General features: G+C 41.3%; 1 protein-coding gene across 11 annotated transcripts in view; it reads left to right on the top strand.

Annotated features, from left to right (window-relative positions):
• ATP8A2 (ATPase phospholipid transporting 8A2) overlaps positions 1-18781 on the top strand; it is a 656957-nt gene that overhangs the window by 332687 nt on the left and 305489 nt on the right. For all 11 annotated transcript variants that reach the window (XM_077158861.1, XM_077158866.1, XM_077158869.1 and 8 more), the window contains one exon: positions 14715-14887. In XM_077158861.1, coding sequence (XP_077014976.1) covers positions 14715-14887 — 173 coding nt within the window. The remainder of the gene's footprint in view (positions 1-14714; positions 14888-18781) is intronic.

Consider the following 18781-nt stretch of genomic DNA (forward strand, 5'->3'; position numbering starts at 1 on the left):
CAGGGAGGGGATGACAGAGAATGTGCTGTGTGCTCGGCCACGTGGTCCCAGACTTCCTTCTGGAAAGAGCATCTCGAGTTCGTCCACTGTTGTGAATGAAAATAATCAGTTGGTGAAAACATAGAATTAGAACCCCCTTGGTATATTTATTTCTGTGTCTCAAGAATTCTGATTTAAAGCAGACTTTATTTCAAGTTATGTGAACAGTAGGTTGTTCAGGAGTCTCGGATGAATCAATGTTTTCTTCCCTCTTCTGCAAGAAAATCTATTTAAAGCAAAGGTCAAATCTGTGCTGGATTTAGAACCCATTAAACGTAAGTCTGGGAGAACAGAGCCTGTCTCTCTTTTTATTCTCTACATAGTTTCAAGCACTGGGGACACTTTGGTCTTCTGCAAATCATCATTTCCCAAATATTTCTGGTGTTTGTTCATTTATCTTTTGTTCTGGAGGATGGAGTGTAATCTGTAGTATATTCCTAGTGCATGTGAGCCTTTGCGTTGATTACATTTAGGAAATTAAAACTGAAAAACAATTGTCCACAAATGATTTATTAGGCCTTGGATTACTATCTGAGAAGGATGTATTAATGCGTATTCTACCTCTATTGGCATGCTCAAAACTTGAACTCGTCATGGCCACCCTTTCCTCCTGGCTGCTGTCCCCATCCCTCTCTCTCTCTCTCTCTGACTTTCTCATCTCCAGGACAGTTATCCAGCCGTGGTTCAAGTTAACCCCTGAAGCATCTCCTTCCCACGGCCCTTGTATTTAGTTACCCAGCTCTGTGCTTTCCACTCCTGGAAAGTCTTCAGTCCTTTCACTTAGTGCAGATCTTATTCTACGTGTGGATATTGGCAGAATCTCCAGACTTGCCTCCCTGCTTTCCATTATCTGCCTTGTCTAAGCCACCCTTTCTTTCAGTAAATGTGTGACTCTGTTCTGGGCTCTGAAGATACAAACAAGTCAGTGAAAATCTCCCTGGCCTCAAGAAGCTTACATTGTAGTGAAGAGGGCAGACAGTAAGCAAAATACATAAGTGAAAAAATACCAAATGTTTAACAAGGTAAGTGCCCCGATAAAAATAAAGCAAGAATGGGAGGTCTTTGTTTTGTCTTAGTTGCTATAATAACCACATGGTGGTTATACAACAGGAATTTCTTGGCTCACAGTTTAGAGCTGTGAGACTCTAAACTAGAAGCGTCAGCAAGGAAGAGTTTTCTTCTTGAAGTCTGTAGCACTCTGGTGTTGGCTGCTGGAGACCCTTGGGGTCCCTTGGCTTGTGTCCCTGCACGGATCATATGGCCATGTCCTCTCCTTTCTCTTCTGGGTTCTACTCTTCTGGCTCCCAGCTGCTCCTGACATTCTCTAACCCTGCCTTGTGGAAGACCCAACCTCATTCATTGAGCCACACCTTAAGTTAAAATCACATCTCCAAGAGGTCCTGTTTCCCATGGGCCACCCCCACATGAATGCAGACTAAGAACAAGTCTAAACTGGGGTCTCCCAGAGGAGGTGATGTTTCCTTAAAGACTTCGAGGAACTGGGAGTGGGCCACAGGGGAACTGGGAGAAGGGCGGAAGGGAGTGGGCCTGGCATGTTTGAGGAACAGCAAGAGGTAACTGGGGCCATGGTGGGAGATGAGCTCAGGGGTGCTGGGCCTCCGAGGCCGCCGAGAGGACGTTGGCTCGAATGCAGATGGGAAGGGAAGCCTTTGAATGGAGTGATATGTTCTGCCTTTCATGTGAACAGGATCTCTCTGTTCCTTTGAGATTAGAACATAGGGAAGCAAGGGTGGAAGCTGGAGACAATTTAGGGGCTGTTCTGATACCCTGAGTGAAGGAAAAGCGTCACTCTAGCAGTGATATGGTGAGACTCAGTCAGGTTCTGGATGTATTGAAGGTACAGATGACATTATTTGCAGATCCATTGACTATTTGGGATGTGAGAGGGAAGGATATGGATGACCTTGGTAACTTTGGCTTGAGTAGCTGAAAGGATGGAGTTGTCATTAACTGAGGGGGAGAGAGTTGTTCACTGCCATAGCCCCATAGTTGGTACTCTATAACTATATAATTCAGGGAAAACGGGCTTGCATACGTGGGGCTTGGGAAGGAGGGAAGCAAGAGCGTGGTTTTGCAGTGCCTTAGTAGACAGCCTAGTGGCGAAACTGAGTTAGGTGGTTGGATATTTCAGTCTGATATTTAAGGGAGATGTTCTACCTGTAGATGTAAAATTGAATCATAACACCGAGATGAAAGTTAAGGTCATAGGCTGGATGAGATCATCAAAGGTACAGAGAGAAAAGGACCTTGGACTGATCTCTGATGCATTTTTCTTATAGGTTTGCGAAGTGTAGGGTTTGAAACCAAAGATCTTTACCCCCTGGCCCCAGCCCCATGTGTGCTCCTGACAGATGACGCCCATTATCAAGCTGCAGCTCCTTTGCAGTTTCCTTTGCTGGACGCCCTTTTGCCCATCCCCAGTCCCCCCACTCAGTTGTCCTGCATTGCTCCTCCTTAAGGTTGCCTCAGTTATAAACTGACCTCTGTAGTTTTTAGTAAAGCTGTCTCCTGCTTCTCACCCCTCCCATTAGAATTTATTTCTGTTTCATTTATTTCTTTCTTCTATTTTTACACTCCTCAATAATAGCATTTATCCTGTTTGTTTTATTTTTATTTCTGAGTTCTTAATACACTACTGGCTCTTTTAAGACAGGATGGTTTAATTCATCCTTTTATCTCCAGTACTTTGACTATAACCTGTATGTGACAGCCCAGTAAATGTTTGTTGAGTTGAGAAGTTTGATTTTATTTTTACAAATTGGTTTCTATTATATATGTACAACTGTATGTATTTGTGTATATATATATGTACACACATATTGCATGTATATATAGGTATGTGTATATTTTTTCCAGAAGAATTTCACTTTTCTAAAGCATTTTGGGCTTGGGACCCCAAAAGTGTATACATGGAGAAGGAAACTCATAAGCATTAGTAGAAGTTACTAGCCCCATCCAATATTCATTCTACTAAAAGTTTTCAGTAGTAAAGCTGACACTTTATTTTCCCCCTAGAAATGTCAGCCATCTGGAAAATTGTGTATGGATTGTGTGCGTACGTGTGTGTGTACATGTGTGTTAGTGAGAAGGTGAAATCTCTGAAGAAAGCAATTTGAGAAGCTTCCGGAAATCTTTACCCCTGTGGATATTTTTTCTTGTTTTTTAAAACTGAGAGCTTGCATGTTCTCTCAAAATTCCTAGTTCAATTTTGGGGGCAAAATCTTGGTCAACTAGATGGAATAAAGAATCTGACACTGTACCTTTATTAGAAACAGCCCATGACCCTCCCAGAGAGGAATTGGGTAGAGTTCTCCAGAGATCCCAATTTTGGACTAGTTGTGTCCCATTGGAAATCAAAGAACACTGTGTTCACCAATATGAGAAGTTGCCACATGTGTGCAGAGGCCAGTGTAGATGCTTAAAGTAGACCCATGTATGATAAACAGCAATATATGGCCTCCCTTGGTCATTTTTATACCCAGGTTTCATGGAGAAGTAGGTATAGAGCAATTACAACAGTCTATACCCAATAGCCAATGATAATTGGTATCCTTGTATGGTGGAAACTATTCTAGTATCTTAGTATGGTGGAAACAGATATTGGGAGTTGATGTGACAGACTCTCAAGCATATATATTTTGCAGCTCTAGCTGACTGTTGGTTTGCACAAATATCAGCCTAGGGTTCCCAGATACTGTAATTTTTTCAGTAGCAGTTGGATATCAGGGTTTTCATGTGAAGTCTGTTGGCTTTTAAATTTTGAATTTTTTAAAAATGTAAGATGGTAATTGACTTGTGCTCAACCTGTTCATTTTATTTCTTGGCCACTGAAATCAACTTGGGAGCTTTGTCCTTTTAAGCATAAACCATTGCATTTCTGCTCTTAAGCCACAGCATGGATCAGTCTTCTTGACCGAGATCCCTGATGGTCCCTGCAATTAGGAGGTGCCCCCTCTCCTGAAACCTTGGTTTATTTTCCTTCCTGGCACTTATACCACATGGCATTGATTTACTCAGGTATCTGTTCCTTCACCAATGTATATGCTCCCTGAAAGCCGGGCCTTTGTAGTTTTGTTCACTGCTGGATCCTCACAGTTAGCAATTGACAACTGTATATTGGATGTATGAATAGTCCACCAAGCTATGTCTCAGATACTTTTTAACATGTTAATATAAGGCTATTATCACAAGACTGATGCAGTGATGGACAGAAGGGGATCGCCTGAGCAGAAAAAAAACAGTTGTGCACAGCACACAGTGAGTGGATTGTTCCAAGGAAGGTCAGCCTTCAGGAAGCAGTCAACTTTTCCCAAATAAGGTGACAAGCATTTTTCTCAGCACTTGCTGTATGCTGAGTGATTTGTTCGTTTGCTTTTCTCCCCCCCCCCCGGGTGTGTGTGAGGAAACTACCCCATTGCTTTCTTTTTCTGTTCTTCAACCAACATGGATTGAAAGGTTATATGATCCATCTAAAACAAGTGATTGCCTCCAGAGGTTCAGTTGGAGGTTTGCAGACATCAAAAGGACTCCCATGAGATGTCATCTAAAACAAGTGATTGCCTCCAGAGGTTCAGTTGGAGGTTTGCAGACATCAAAAGGAGTGACTCCCATGAGATGTCATCCTGCACAGCAGTATACCCCAAGAGTAGCTTTGGGGGGCCCAGGCAAGAAGAGGCTCCTGGAATCCCCACCACGATCTCCCAGGGAGCAGGAGGTTAACATCAGTATAAGAAGGTAGGGTTGAGAGGAGACATTGCTTTTAAACCAGAGAACCAGCTCTCCCTCCACAAAGTCAAAATCCACTCTACTTGCATCCCTAGCCACACTCCACCCAGACTGCCCTACTCCTCTACTCCTTTGCCCAATGAATGGCTGTTTATCCACCTGGCTGGAGACCTAACCTCATCCTCATTTCCTCCCTGCTCCTCGACCATTCATTCAACAAGTACTCTTTATTCTTTTTCTTAAATGTATTTCTTGGTATTGCCTCTATTTATCAGTCAGAGGTTAGCGCCCCATCTTCTGAAGCCTCTTTAAGTGTTCTCTGTCCTCCTTCCAGTCTATCTTCCATACCGTTGAGGTTTGATCAATTCATGCAGAAATCCGAACCTGTTACTGTTACACGTGAAAGCCTCGGCTGGCTCTCTGTGAGCTCTGGGAGAAGTGCTTCAGCCTCCAGTATCTTCCTAACACAAGCCTCAGTCCATCACCGCTGTCAGGCCTCTGAGACTTGTTGCCTGATGCCAGATGCTTTCTGCTGTTCCATGCCTTTGTCTGCATTGCTCTTTCGATCTGGGACTCCTTAGCATCTAAATCTTGTGCACAAAACAGGATTGTCTTCTCCCTCCACATTCCAGTCAATGTCTGTCTCCATGACCTTGAAATTCTTGATAGACTGCATGGAGAAGAGAAGGGTGAGACCTGCCCCAGCCTGCCCCACAGCCATCCCTCACCCATGTCCTGGTAATGACTTAGGATTCAGCCCAGTTTGGGGAGTCTTCTGGTCAGGTGTGTGTGTTCAGGGCAAGATGAAACTTCCTCCTAATTCTGTCTTTAGGATGGAGGTCCTGCAGTCAAAATGAGAATTTTTCTACACTTTTTGCTTATTTATTTGGTTTCCTTAATTTTTTTTAAAGTTGTGTATACTAGAGTATACCACGTACTACTTTACTAATTGTAGATTACCACTTAGAAAATATTTCCAACTTTAGATGTAGCAGTCGTGTTCCACGTAACATGGGGTGCTTTCCTAATATAGCACGGGACTTGTGTACAGTTGTTTTTCTTATTACATCACTCTCTCTGTATCTTCCCACTCCTACCAATTCAAGGAAAATCGATGAAGTACCAGTTCCCCTGGGCAGATGCTTTTCAGACCTGCAGCAGCCTTAGAGCCAGTGGGGGAGAGGGGCACACACTCCCAACTCCTTCTCTTCCACCCCTCCTGCTTCATTAGGTGCTGCCTGTGAACCCCAGGGCCAGTTCCTTCACATGGCTGCATTCTCCTGCTCCTATTTGTACAGCCTACAGTGGCCACACACGTGCTTTGGATGATGACATCCAGCACAAGCCACACATGTGCTTTGGAATATATTTTTTTAATGCCCTCCTTTGACTATTTCTCTTTCAGAAATTTTACTGTTTTCGTTTGCTGCTTTCACAAGTCTAAACACAGCCCAAGTGCTTTGTTATTCCTTGAAGAGCCAAGGAGACTTTAGAAGCAGTGAGTGTAGTAACTCTATCTTTGAAATTTTTAATTTAAAAAGTTAGTTTGCACTGGGTCAGGAAATTAAATAATTAAGCTAAGATTATGATGTTCATTTTCTCACTTGAGAGGTGCAATGTTGGTTCAGAAAATTAGCAAGTGTTCAAGAAAGTAGTTTTATCATAAGGCAAATCATTAGTTCAAGAATTAAAATGACTTTGTGCTACTTATAATGACATAATAGATTCTAGCATTAGTCATTGTGAGTCAAATATTTGGTATTTTATATCTTTCTGTAAAATTAATAGTGCTATCTTCCCTTGCTAAAGTTTACCTGGCAGACTTATTCACATAGTTCACTAAAAACACTCTCTACAAACTTCATTGTCTACAGATTAATTTCTGCGGTGATCTTTTTTTTTTTTTTGATTTAAAAATTTCGTCACCATTGTGTTTTGTTTGAGTTCTTTAGAATTTTGGTAAGTATCTAGGAGACTTTAGAAAGAGTGATGGCTGCATCATTGAAATATTAAAGTTAAAAGTTTAAATCACCCAATGTCAGGAAATTATATGACTATACTAAGGTTATTTTCATAGAAAAATTGTCCCTAATTAGTGTGATAATATTGAATATAGCAGTGATTCATTGTGTCCCTGAAGTATGTGATGACATCCAGAGATTCATTCTGGGCAAGTGTGACAAGCAACTGTTCCATGGAATTGTGGAGGTCATTTTACACATAGCTGAGTGACCGCTTGTAAACGCTGGTTCCGCATTCTTCTTGCAGAAAAGTATCACTTCAAAATAATCTTAACAGTGAAAGATTTATCTACTTTCAGTAAAATTCTTCATTTAAAAAAATCAGGTGTGTTCTGAAAAAATGGATTCACATTTGAGGTTCAAAAAGCAAATGCCCCCACCTTTTTTTTTTTAGTTCATTAACATTTGATGCAATTATTGATATGGTAGGACTTGGGTCTACTATTTTACTATTTGTTCTCTGTTTGTCCCACTGCTTTCTTTTCCTCCATCCCTTCTTTACTGCCTTTTCTTTTCTTTTAACTTTTTAATTTAAGATAATTTCAAGCTTACAGAACAATTGCAAAAACAATGCAAAACCCATAGAGAGAACTCCAACACACCCCCTCCCAGATGCCCAGATCCACTAATTTAACTTATAGCCATGATTAGCAAATACTTTTTAAAGCATATGCATTTATTTTTTAGATTGTATACATAGCTATTCAATTATTTGCTTAGTATTTTACAGGATGCTTAATACTAAAAATAAAGTCTGATTTTTGGAAGAAAATAAATTAAGCATTATGGTTTGGTATTTAGTAGCCTCTGAAAAATGAATAAAAAAGAAAGTTCATATTTAGTATCCTCTGAAAAATGAAAAAAAAGAGGTTGTAAATCGCAATGATTTGAGCTCTGTCAACAGTCAAATTTCCCTCATTAAGTAATGGTGATTTGATAGTTTTCAAACGTTCTAGACCCTGAAGCCTAAATGAACAAATGGTCTCTTTCTTGTTGATGGTTCCTGGTGATTAACTATCACTGCCTACCTTATTTCATGCTCCCCCTTACCCGAATCTCTCTTCTAATATGGCCTGGGATGCTATTTTCAGAAAATGCGGTGCTTTTCAGGATTTCATATGTAAAAGAAAAGGATGTATCTTAGGGTGACCCGTGCTGCAGAGAGATGGTTGGAAAGGGATCACCAGTGTCCGTGGATGTTACGACCCTGTCCCCTATGCACCGCTTGAATTGTCCCACTTTATTTAGCTGTGTGTCCTGAATTCCCAGCAAAAACAAAGCCACTTATTTAGTTAAGCAATACAAGATGTTCAGCATCTTTGGTTATTTGGGAAGTGCAAAGTAACACCATGATGAGACCTAACACTGCATACCCACTTGGAGACTAAAGTTAAAGGCCATCGTGCAAGTGTGGGCAGGATATGGAAAAGTGGGGACTTTCACCCATTGCTGGTGAGACTGCAAAATGGTGTAGCCACTTTGGAAAGCAGTTTTGCAGTTTCTGTAAAGTTAACTTTACGGAAGTTACATACTATGTATGTGTGTAGTATCTATGTGTGGTCATCTTAGGCATCTGCCAAAGAGAAATGAAAACAAATGTTCACACAAAGGCCAGTAAGCAAATTTTCATAGCAGAATTATTCATAATATCCCCAAGCTGGAAACAAGCCAAATGTGCAACAATTAGTGAATGGATAAACAAACTGTGGTATATTCATACAATGGAATACTACTCAGTAATGAAAAGAATCAACTATTGATACATTGAAAAATATTGAATTAATCTGAAAGCATTATAGTAAGTGAATATATTAGATACCAAAGACTACAAAATATGACTCCATTTATATGACAATCTAAAAAGGGCAAAACTTATTACTTAGACAGAAGTAGAGGGGGTGGTTGCCAGGGGCTGGCTGTAAGAGGGAATTGTCTGCAAAGTGGCAGGCGACAACTGTTTGGGGTGATGGAAATGTTCTGTATTCTGATTGTGGTGATGGTTAGTTACATGACTGCATACACTGATCAGATGTCACTGTGTTGTACAGTTAAAATGGGTCAACTGGATAATATGTTGTTAACGTATGAAAAAGGTAATATCTCTTTAAAGGCTTATATGCTAGTATGAGTTTGTGAATTCAGTAAATTAGGTTGGAGATAATAATTTTTATAGGAAATAGAAACATTTTGCAGGAGGTAGGGATGGCGTGTGTGTGTGTGTGTGTGTGTGTGTGTGTGTGTGTGTGTGTGTGTGTGTGTGTGTGTGTGTGTGTCCGCGCGTGCTCGCGCCTGTCAGAAGACAGCCTGGAAGTACCATAAAGACACTTGGGTGCTTGTTAGCAAGAAGACAAGTTATCTAAAAAATATATTTACTTCCTTCCTGTGAAACATTGTTCCATCTTTCTCAAAATTATGGTTATCACACGAAATCCTCAAAACAGTAAGCATTAAAGAGAGTTTCCTTTTATCTACTTGCAAGCTTCATCTGCTGTGAACTTTACCTTATGATCTTCATCTACTTAGGAACTTTATCTGAAAAAGGAATCGGCTTCTGCCTTCCATCACCATTAGAGGCCATGTGCAATTATTTTGGTTTTGGCTTCGACCTCCTTAGACTATAATGGATTTACTACATTTTACTTTCATACCAGTTGGAGTCCATAAGTGCAGAAGCACTGAGTGCATTAGTGCTGTCAAGAAAGAGATGTGAGTTTATATTGGAAAGGAAAGAGATATTTTTAAAAACTTGAAAATGATGAGGAAGTGGCAGATGCAGCAGCCCGAGGGCCAAGAGGCTGGAATAGCGCAGTGGACAAGAAAAAAGGCATCTGACAATCTGCAAGGCATAGAAAAATAGACTGATGCAATGGGAGGCAGCATTTTTGAGCATAGGGGCAAAAGGTGAACATTATTATCAGGTACTCATCAGCCCAAGGTGAATTCAGGAGAAGGGAGTCTGCTGTCCAACTGGAAGGCTGATCATGGCATAGTTGAAGGGCTTCTAATGAAATCTGAACCGTTCCAGCTTTTGGCATCATCAGCTCTGAGCTCCTTGGAATTTGGAAGACATCAAAGTGAGGGCTGAAGCAGCTGCTGCTATCACAGTGTCTAAGAAATTCCTTGTGGGACACTGACCCGATCGTGGAGGAGCAGGATTGCCTGCCTTGGCACATTTCAGTGTTGTCGAAACTGTTTAATTTTGCAAACCACTTCCTGCTATCTGTAAATTGGTAGAACTGCATCTGGTTCTAGAAACTTAACTTTTTCTTTTATTAAATCCAAAGTGATTAACAGTGGAACCACCTTTCAGGTCCTATCTGCTCGTAGGTTGGGTGATTTCTTGACTTCTCTGTAGCCTTGCATCACCTCTGAGCCTCTGTAAATCAGCAGGTGAATCAGTATTTCCTGGTATCACAGGTGGCACTGCCTATGGTGCTTGTGCTGAAAACTGGAAAGACAAAGTTAGGTTCTGATCTCAATGATAAGAAATGCAGGGTTCGCCATATAACACAACTTAGAAAAAGATGCATGTTACATGGCATGGCTAAGGAGAAGATGTTTAGTTGCAGCCATTCACTTTTGGCTGTGTGCTCACTTGGGTATTTAATTGCGAAGGAAAAGAAAATTGTACAACATGTATGAAAAAGTGTAGATATAGGGTTTAATATTAATGCATGAGAGGCAAATCCTAATGAAAGATTTTGGAATGTGTCGTATCTTTGGGGGAATGAAACTTCAGCCCCAGCTTCCTACCCACCTCCTAATAGGCAGGTCCATTGTAGCTTTCAGTAATTCATTTCTTATTAAAATAAGGGACTGCTGTGTAAAGTTTAGCGACGGGGCTAAATAGGTATTAACAGGCCCTGGGAATCCAACCACAATGTGTAACATCGTTCCTTTGGGAAAATGAATTCTAAGTGCCCAATAACCAACTTACAAATAGACTTTTGAATCATGGTCCATTGGAGAATAAGGACGTGTTTGTGATAGTAATGCCTTCGATTGGCTTGCTTGAGAACTGCACAGCAGGGACCTATATTCTGCCACACGTGTGTGGTGAGCCCAGCTGGTCTGGCGTTGATCAAAGATTACTGCTGAGTGGGCACTGAAAGCCTAAGAATTAAAAGCAAAGTTGGAGGCTGGAGACAAGTCAAGAGTGGAGTTAGAAAGATGGAATCAGGCAAGTTTTTAGTGGTAGAAAAGGTTTTTGATCTCAGAGATAAAGGTGTGATTTGGAGCAGATGAAGTGAGGGGAGAACAAGATGGAAAATCCATAGGGAGTGGAGGTTAGGGGTAGGAGATGCTGAAGACAAAAAGGTTGGGAGATGATCAATAAGAAAGATGGTGAACCAGCCATTTTTAAGGCTGCTCAGCTCACTAGGAGGTCAGGCAAAGAGGTGTCCCTGAAATCCATGAATAATCTCTGGTAGGTTACAGTAGAGTATTTAGAAACAAGGCTCAAACACAGCAGATCATTGATGATTTCAACAAATTTAGTTGGCATCTAACATCTATGTGTTAGCATGATCAGAGGTCAACAAAGAGAATCTCTGCTTTCATAGAATTTACAAGTCAGCGTAGAACTAGCCAACCACAAAAATGAGCCAAAATTGGCCAGGGTGTGATGATGGTGATGTCTAGAGTCTGCCCATAAGATTAGATTTTTATTATTTATCCCTTGTTTTTTTTTAACATGGGCAGACACTGGGAATCAAACCCGGGTCCTCAGGCATCGCAAGCAAGCATTCCTGCCTCCTGAGCCACTGTGGCCCGCCCTATCCCTTGTTTTGAGTGTGACACCCTGATTGCATTGTAAGGTTTATGGGGACAGAAAATCTGAAACATTTATTGGCATTTTTATTGCCACCACAGGAGCATAGTAGGAACTCCAGTAGCTCCATCTTGGCTGATTGATTTTATACATAAGGAAATGATTTAATAATACATTGTACTTTTTATAAATGTGTAAGAAAATGCCCTCTTGATGGAATATAAATGAGGAATTTATCTTCCTTTATTGCCATGGCTTAAGTTGGTATGGAGAGGATTGCCACCACAGACCCATAGGTTTCAAATCAACACAGTTAATGAATTGTCCTTCCCTTCCACGTGCCCTCCCTTCCACACCATGAGGTAGCTGACTTCTCCCCCATGTGCCACAGTAGGCTATACCTGTATCTGCACTGCAGGTACTGTCACTTAGTAGGAGTCTCATTCTAGACAGTCAAAATAAGAGGACGCACTTACTGAGCACCGATGAGGGTCTTCACTGCTAATTTGCATTCACCCATCTCGTGGCATGGCTGTAAACCATGTCTTTCCATCTTGGGGTCCCTGATGCTGAGAAATGAGCTGCATCCCTGGTGGGGTTCCAGCACTTGTCTCTCATGATTCAAATCAATATTGTTTTGAACTGCTATCAACTGGGTTCCCCCTGGCCAGGTGGTCTATGGGACTGTAAGAGAGTTTCAGGAAGGGCCGCCATATGCATTACTTGCTCCTCCTGCAGCTCTTCCAGCACCAGCTCCCTTTCAGGTTTTGCACTTTTGGGGGTAGTCATGGGGTGAATGTGCATGCCTCAGGGACTTAGTTTTCCCAGGTCCCGCATTTCTGCCACTCAACCACCCAGTGCTCAGGCTTCCTCTTGTGAGACTGTTCGTGTTTATGCTCCAAGCAATGGCCCCAATGTGGGATTAACTGCCTGTCCCTAGGGCCTCTCTGAGTTTCCTCCAGCCAATGAAGGAGCAGCATCCATGCCCAGTCTGCCCTCGTGCACACTCCAGAAACAGCCCCAAGTGGAGAAGGCACACTTCAGGATATTGCTATCTCTATCCACCCCCTCACTGTGTTCTGTTTATAGAAAGGCCACAGTAATTGTCTGTACACCTCCAGACTTTTTCACTCCTAAATCCTTTTCTCCTTCAATCTGGCACAAGTCTGTGGGGGAGGCCACTAAGAGAGAAAGACACTGAACCACACATTACTGTCCCTCAGCTACAACATCAAGACATGTCCTTGCACCCAATTGGCACCCCTTGAATCATCCCTTAGGGGGAAGATTGCTCAGGAGGTTTTTCCATCCTTCATGCAACCTACCTCTGCAGGCATGCCTCCAGAATTGCCCAGGCTTGTCAGAGTTCCCTGAGCAGTACCCTTAGGCTGCCAAGCTGGGATTTCCCTAATTTGAAGAAATGCTCAAAGAAGAAGATTGTCTTCTCCCTAGCCCCCCTTGTGGTTTCATAGGAAAAGGAAACATGGGTGTTTTCAATGTGATTGATAGACGCTCAGAATGACACAACCAATTAAGAGCAAAATGTATGAAGTTTCTTCTGGTTTTAAATTTAATAAAAATCAGCTTTGACATTTTGTTCTTTAAGCATTATTCTACCAAATTAGCTTATTACTGCATTGACAAAGAAGGCATTGTGAATGATGGCATTTATTCACTGAGGTATCTGAAATGTGCATTTTCCTTAATATGGGAAGTTCGTAATGAATAAGTGTTAGGATGAAGCTGGGCTTCGTGTGTGTGTGCATGTGCACATACTGTGGCCTTGTGCCAATCCCAGTGCTAAGCTGTTGGCCTTGATTAGTTCATTTGTCCTCACCAGAGTCTTAAAGTCCTATACAGTAAGTATTGAAGTCCTGTGAAGCACTTATTCATGGCCCCATTTCACACATGAAAGAATGGAGGTTTCAAGAGGTTAGGTATCTTTCTCAAGGTCACATAGGTAAGTGGAAAGTGCAGCTAGAGGCCAGGCCATGTGGAGACCACAGTCATGCCTTAAGTGTACCTTCCTGATAGTCTCAGAAGTTTCATGTTGAGAATGAAAAATGGAATAGTAAGCCGGTAAGTAGCACACATTTCTGACTTTGCAACGGTAGCTCATTCTTAATTTAACTAGAAGTAGGAGGATTCCTGTTCATTAAACATATTTGTTTCTTTAAGACTACAATTTATGCTATCGTATGATCATGTGATAAATTACATGCAAATGTAACTTAATAACCAAGGGAGACTTATCTAGACAGAATAATTTTAGCAGACTTTTGTGCTGCACTCCTTAACTTAAACCAGATTTTTTCCTTAATGAGCCAAAAATTGCTTTCTCATATTGAGCCAGCTATCCTAGCCAGTCAGTCATAGATTCACTGTGTAGATCAGAACATAATTAAAAAAAATGTTTTTAAGAATGGTTCTATGATTTAATTCCACCCGATAATAGACAGCCAAGGCATCCATCCCAAGACATTTATTCATTCGGGTAGCAATGCTTTGGTAAGTATTGGTCATTTTATATGATTAGGTATTTTCTGTAATACATGAAAATGAACAATTTGCTTCTTAACCTGATGGCACATAGAAAGTATGCTTTAATTTGAAGATCTCATCAAAAAGCAGAAATTAACCTTTTGAGCTTTTTTTATATCACCTAATATCTTGTGGATGCTTTGAAGATTATCTTGTACAAACTGAGAAACATGAGTGTCTGCCACTTAAGTTCTAGCAATGTTATCTGTTTCCAGAAGCACATATGTTTATATGGAATTTCCTCTTCTGATGTCACCAAGAAAGATGTGTATGCAGTATAAAAAAGTGGAGAAAGAGCTGGCCCTTGGAGCCCCAACAATGAAAGGCTTGGATGCTTTAGACCAGCCTTGGAACCCCAATCAAATGATTGATCGCACATATCAAATGGATCCCAATGTGTTGATGTTTTCACCCATAAAACAGACTCAGAAGGCATTCTTAGTGAATTTTGACATATATGAGGGCCAAGTTGAACAGTGTCTGTGCATTTTGTATTAGAACAGGCCTGCTCCCATTTCAGGGTGCTTGCTTTTGATGGCTGCCGTGGTCTTGATATCTAACACACACACACATGTGGTTTTCTCCTCTCGTTTCAGGCCACGAGGGCAGCCATTACCCAGCACTGCACTGACCTAGGAGGATTGCTGGGCAAGGAGAACGACGTGGCCCTCATCATTGATGGCCACACGCTCAAGTATGCGCTTTCCTTTGAAGTGAGGAGGAGCTTCCTAGACCTGGCCCTCTCCTGCAAAGCTGTGATATGTTGTAGGTAGGCACCCGTGGGCTGCGCCTGGTTCTTCTGACATGTCTGTCTTCTGTGTCCACGTAAAAGAAATCACCGCGTGGGCATTCTAGGCTTCACATTCTGCATCCCAGAAAAGACAAAACAAAAATAGCAAATTTCACGTGGTCAAGTCTCAGGTTTTTGTAGAGGTGGTTAGCAGTGTTTTGTTTATTCCCTCCTGAGACAGTCATAGTCACAACGGAAGAGAAATTGGACGTGCCTCCAGTGGTGTGGGAATGTTATAGGGCTCTGTCTGCTTGATTGCTGGATGTCTGGGCTCGATTTCCAAGACTTGAGGGCCTTTTAGGCATTTTTTTCTGAAGTTCAGTGGGCGTTTCTTTTCAGTCAGCAAGCAGCTTTGTTTTGGGGCTGAGCTGTACCACTTTTTGTGTTAAGGTCTAACCAGAAGTCGTCGTCTTTTTTTCACGAAGTCTGGGTGGGATTTCCCGGGCAGAAGAAGTTGGCACATTCCATTGATGATTGACTCCATGGAGGTCTATTTCTAATAGAGACCTGAAAATCAGGCAGAATGATAAAGGAAATAAACTACAAGAAAGATGAGTGGCACCATCCCAATTCTGTGGTAACTATCTGGAAGGTCAGAGGAGAGTTTTCCAAGGCTGAAAGTGCTGTGCTTGCAAAGCACATGCCTGGCCCATGATTAAACGGTCCAGGGATAGCATGTAATTAATAATGTAATTAATACATATGACGGCTTTGATATTTTGTGATCATATACTGTTTATGCATTGTTCCCTTAGATATGTACCTGAAGCCAGTTATCAGTTGTAAATTCCCAACTACATAGTACTCCATGGATACTTTTGTGAGTTCTAACATGGTCTGCTCAGAATAACTGGTTGTCACCTTGGCAAGACAACCCTGCCAGTTCCACCTTACCAGGAGGTCCTAGGGATATCCTCTCACTCCTCTCTACCCCAGACCTCACAAGTCACTTCCTATGTTCATATTCTCAGCTGAGCATCCTAAGTAGCCACACGTATCTCTCCAGATCTCTTACCCCTACCAACCACTTCCCCCGGCCCCCACTCGTTCTTACATGAGACCCAATAATCTATTCTCATTTCTTCCACAATACACATCCCTTCCCAGAACCCTGCACTGTCTGTCTGTACATAATGATAGTTCTCTATCATTTTATTCTTCTGTCCTGCTTCCTTTTTAAAATTTGGGACATGCCACCAAAGGCCAAGGATGGTTGGGCCTCCATGGTGGAGAGGAGTAGCGGTTTTATGCCTGTGGTTGTAGGATGTTCAAGGGCCATGGAGCTGAGGAACTAACTCAAATGTGTTTGGAATGACAAATGAGAACTCCGTGTTTTACCTTTTAGTGAGGCAATGTGGTGCAGCTAAGAGGGACATGGGTGCGTGGATAGCGCCTACAGCATCTGGAAATGAAATTCCATGCTTCCTGCTTTTATGATGGTCTTCTTGTTTCATTCATTAAACAACTTGAATGAGATATAATTCACATACCATCCAGTTCAACCATTTAAAGTCTACAATTCAGTGCTGCTTAATATGTTCCCAGGATTGTGCGGCCATCACCACAATCAACTTGAGAACATTTTTATCACCCCTGTAAGGAGCTCCAAAGTCATCAGCTGTCAATCCCCATCCCCTCCTGTCTCCCACTACCCCACCCCATACCCGCCTTTCCTCCCCAGTACTAAACAACAACCCATCTACTTTCTGTCTCTATGGATTTGCCTACTCTGGGCATTTCATTTAAATGGGATCGTAGAATATGTAGTCTTTTCTGACTGGCTTCTTTGATTCATCATATTTTCAAGGGTCATCCCTGTTGGAGCATGTATCAATACTTTCTTCCCTTTTATTGCTGGATAATATTCTGTTGTATTGGATATACCACATTTAATTTATTCATTCCTTAGTTGATGGACATTTGGGTTGTTTCCATCTTTTGGCTGTTAAGAATAATGCTGCAGTAAGAACTTGAGGACAGGCTTTTATGTGGAGATACATTTTTGTTTCTCTTGGTTCTACCTAAGAGTGGAAATGCTGGGGAATCTGGTAACTCTGTGTTGATGTAACCTTTTGAGGAGTTGCGAGACTGGTTTCCCAATCAGCTGCTCCATTTTACATTCCCACCAGCATGTCTGAGGACCTATTTCTCCACGTCCTCCTGAACCCTCATTATTTTCCTCTTTAAAAAGAATCATAGCCATCCTTGTTAGTGTGGAGTGTTATCTACTTATGGCTTTGCTTTGCATTTTCCTTATGGTTAATGATGTTGGGCATATTTTTGAGTTTATTGGTCATTAGTGTAGCTTCCATTAGAAAAATGTCTGTTCAAATACTTTGCCCATTTTTTTAGTTGGGTTATTTATCTGTTTATTATTGAGTCATAAAAGTTCTTTATATACTCTGCATACAAATACATTATCAGATACATGTTTTGCAAATATTTTATCCCTTTCCGTGGGTTAAGTTTTCATTTTTTTTGTAGTGTTGCTTGCAGCACAAAAGTTTTGAATTTTGACGAAGCCCAATGTACCTATTTTTTTTCATCTGTCTCTTGTTCCTTGTTCTTTTGTTGTCACATCCCCCTATCCCCTCACCTTTTTTTTTTTTTAAAGCAATTGATAACTGTGCTTCCTTTCCTGGATTTCATCTGGCCACTTTTCATTGTGGATATGCACATGGTAAAGGAGGTAGAAAGAGTGGTGGGGGAATTACTTCTTTTCTCAGAAGTTTCCCTTTGTGTTGAAGTTTGAAGTTGCCGAGTAGGTCTGTGCCTGGTTTCCATGAATTCCTGCACACTCTGCCTCCCAAAGCCAGTGGTCCCAGGGGTGGGCTGGGGGGCGGGGGTGAGGCACGCCAGCCTTCCAGCAACCCCCTCGGTCACACTGCTGTCGCCCCGACATATCAGTGAGCAGAAACCAACAGCAGCAGCAGTGACAACAAGAAACAATGTGAAGTCTGGCAAACTGTAAATCACAGCAAACATGATATAACTTTGCGGTTTTCAAAAGGGAAATAAAAACGAGTACGTTGAGATTCTCAGGGGATAGGCAGGAATGCCTTTCAGGCTTTACAGGAACATACTCTTTTCTTGCCAGGTGCTTGATACTAAAGAAAAACATCTTTTTCCCCTTCTTACTTTTGGCTGCCTTTACAGTGCTTTTTGTGTCACACAAGGCTGTATACTTTAAGACTTCACAGGAAGGAGTTCAAACTGTAATTGGCACAGAAAGAGGAAATTTCAAATTAAATGCTGTTACTGTCTACAAAATAGGAGCACTAATTGAAAAAAGGAATCTAGGATAGTGTGCTACTCTACCACTCTGGGAGACATTTCTTGGCTGGTCTCACAATTTTTAAAAAAAAATCAACACATGCTTCAAAAAAATACTGTATACTTCGGATGAATTTTTTCTTCACTGAGAATTTAAACTTAGGTAAATTTAATATGTGTTTTCAAGTATAGGGTTGACCTTGATTCTCAGTTGTCCTCTTTAAAATGTAATTGTTAAAGGAGTCATGCTTTTCTCTAATAACAGAAGAAAGTACATTTTAATGTGAAATCACAGAAGCATGGTTTCTTACCAATTTTGATTCAGAGACCGTTAAACTTAGTATAAAAACAAATGAATAACTTTAAGTATTTTAGGTGGCAAGAAGAAAAACGTGAGAACTTGTTAAATTTTTAACTGATGTTAGAATCAATTTTGTTAATTGTACAGGGCTATACCCAAATATTTCTCTTGTTGTCAAAATCCTAGAAGGGTCATCTCGTGGTCAAGAGTACAATTATAAGTCTGAATTCTACTGCAGTTCGCTGTTGTGTCTGGAAGGGATATTGCCACGTTATTAATCAGTCCAATAAGATTTTTAT

Source organism: Tamandua tetradactyla, chromosome 4, assembly GCF_023851605.1.
Source record: "Tamandua tetradactyla isolate mTamTet1 chromosome 4, mTamTet1.pri, whole genome shotgun sequence".
NCBI classification, from domain to species: Eukaryota; Metazoa; Chordata; class Mammalia; order Pilosa; family Myrmecophagidae; genus Tamandua; species Tamandua tetradactyla.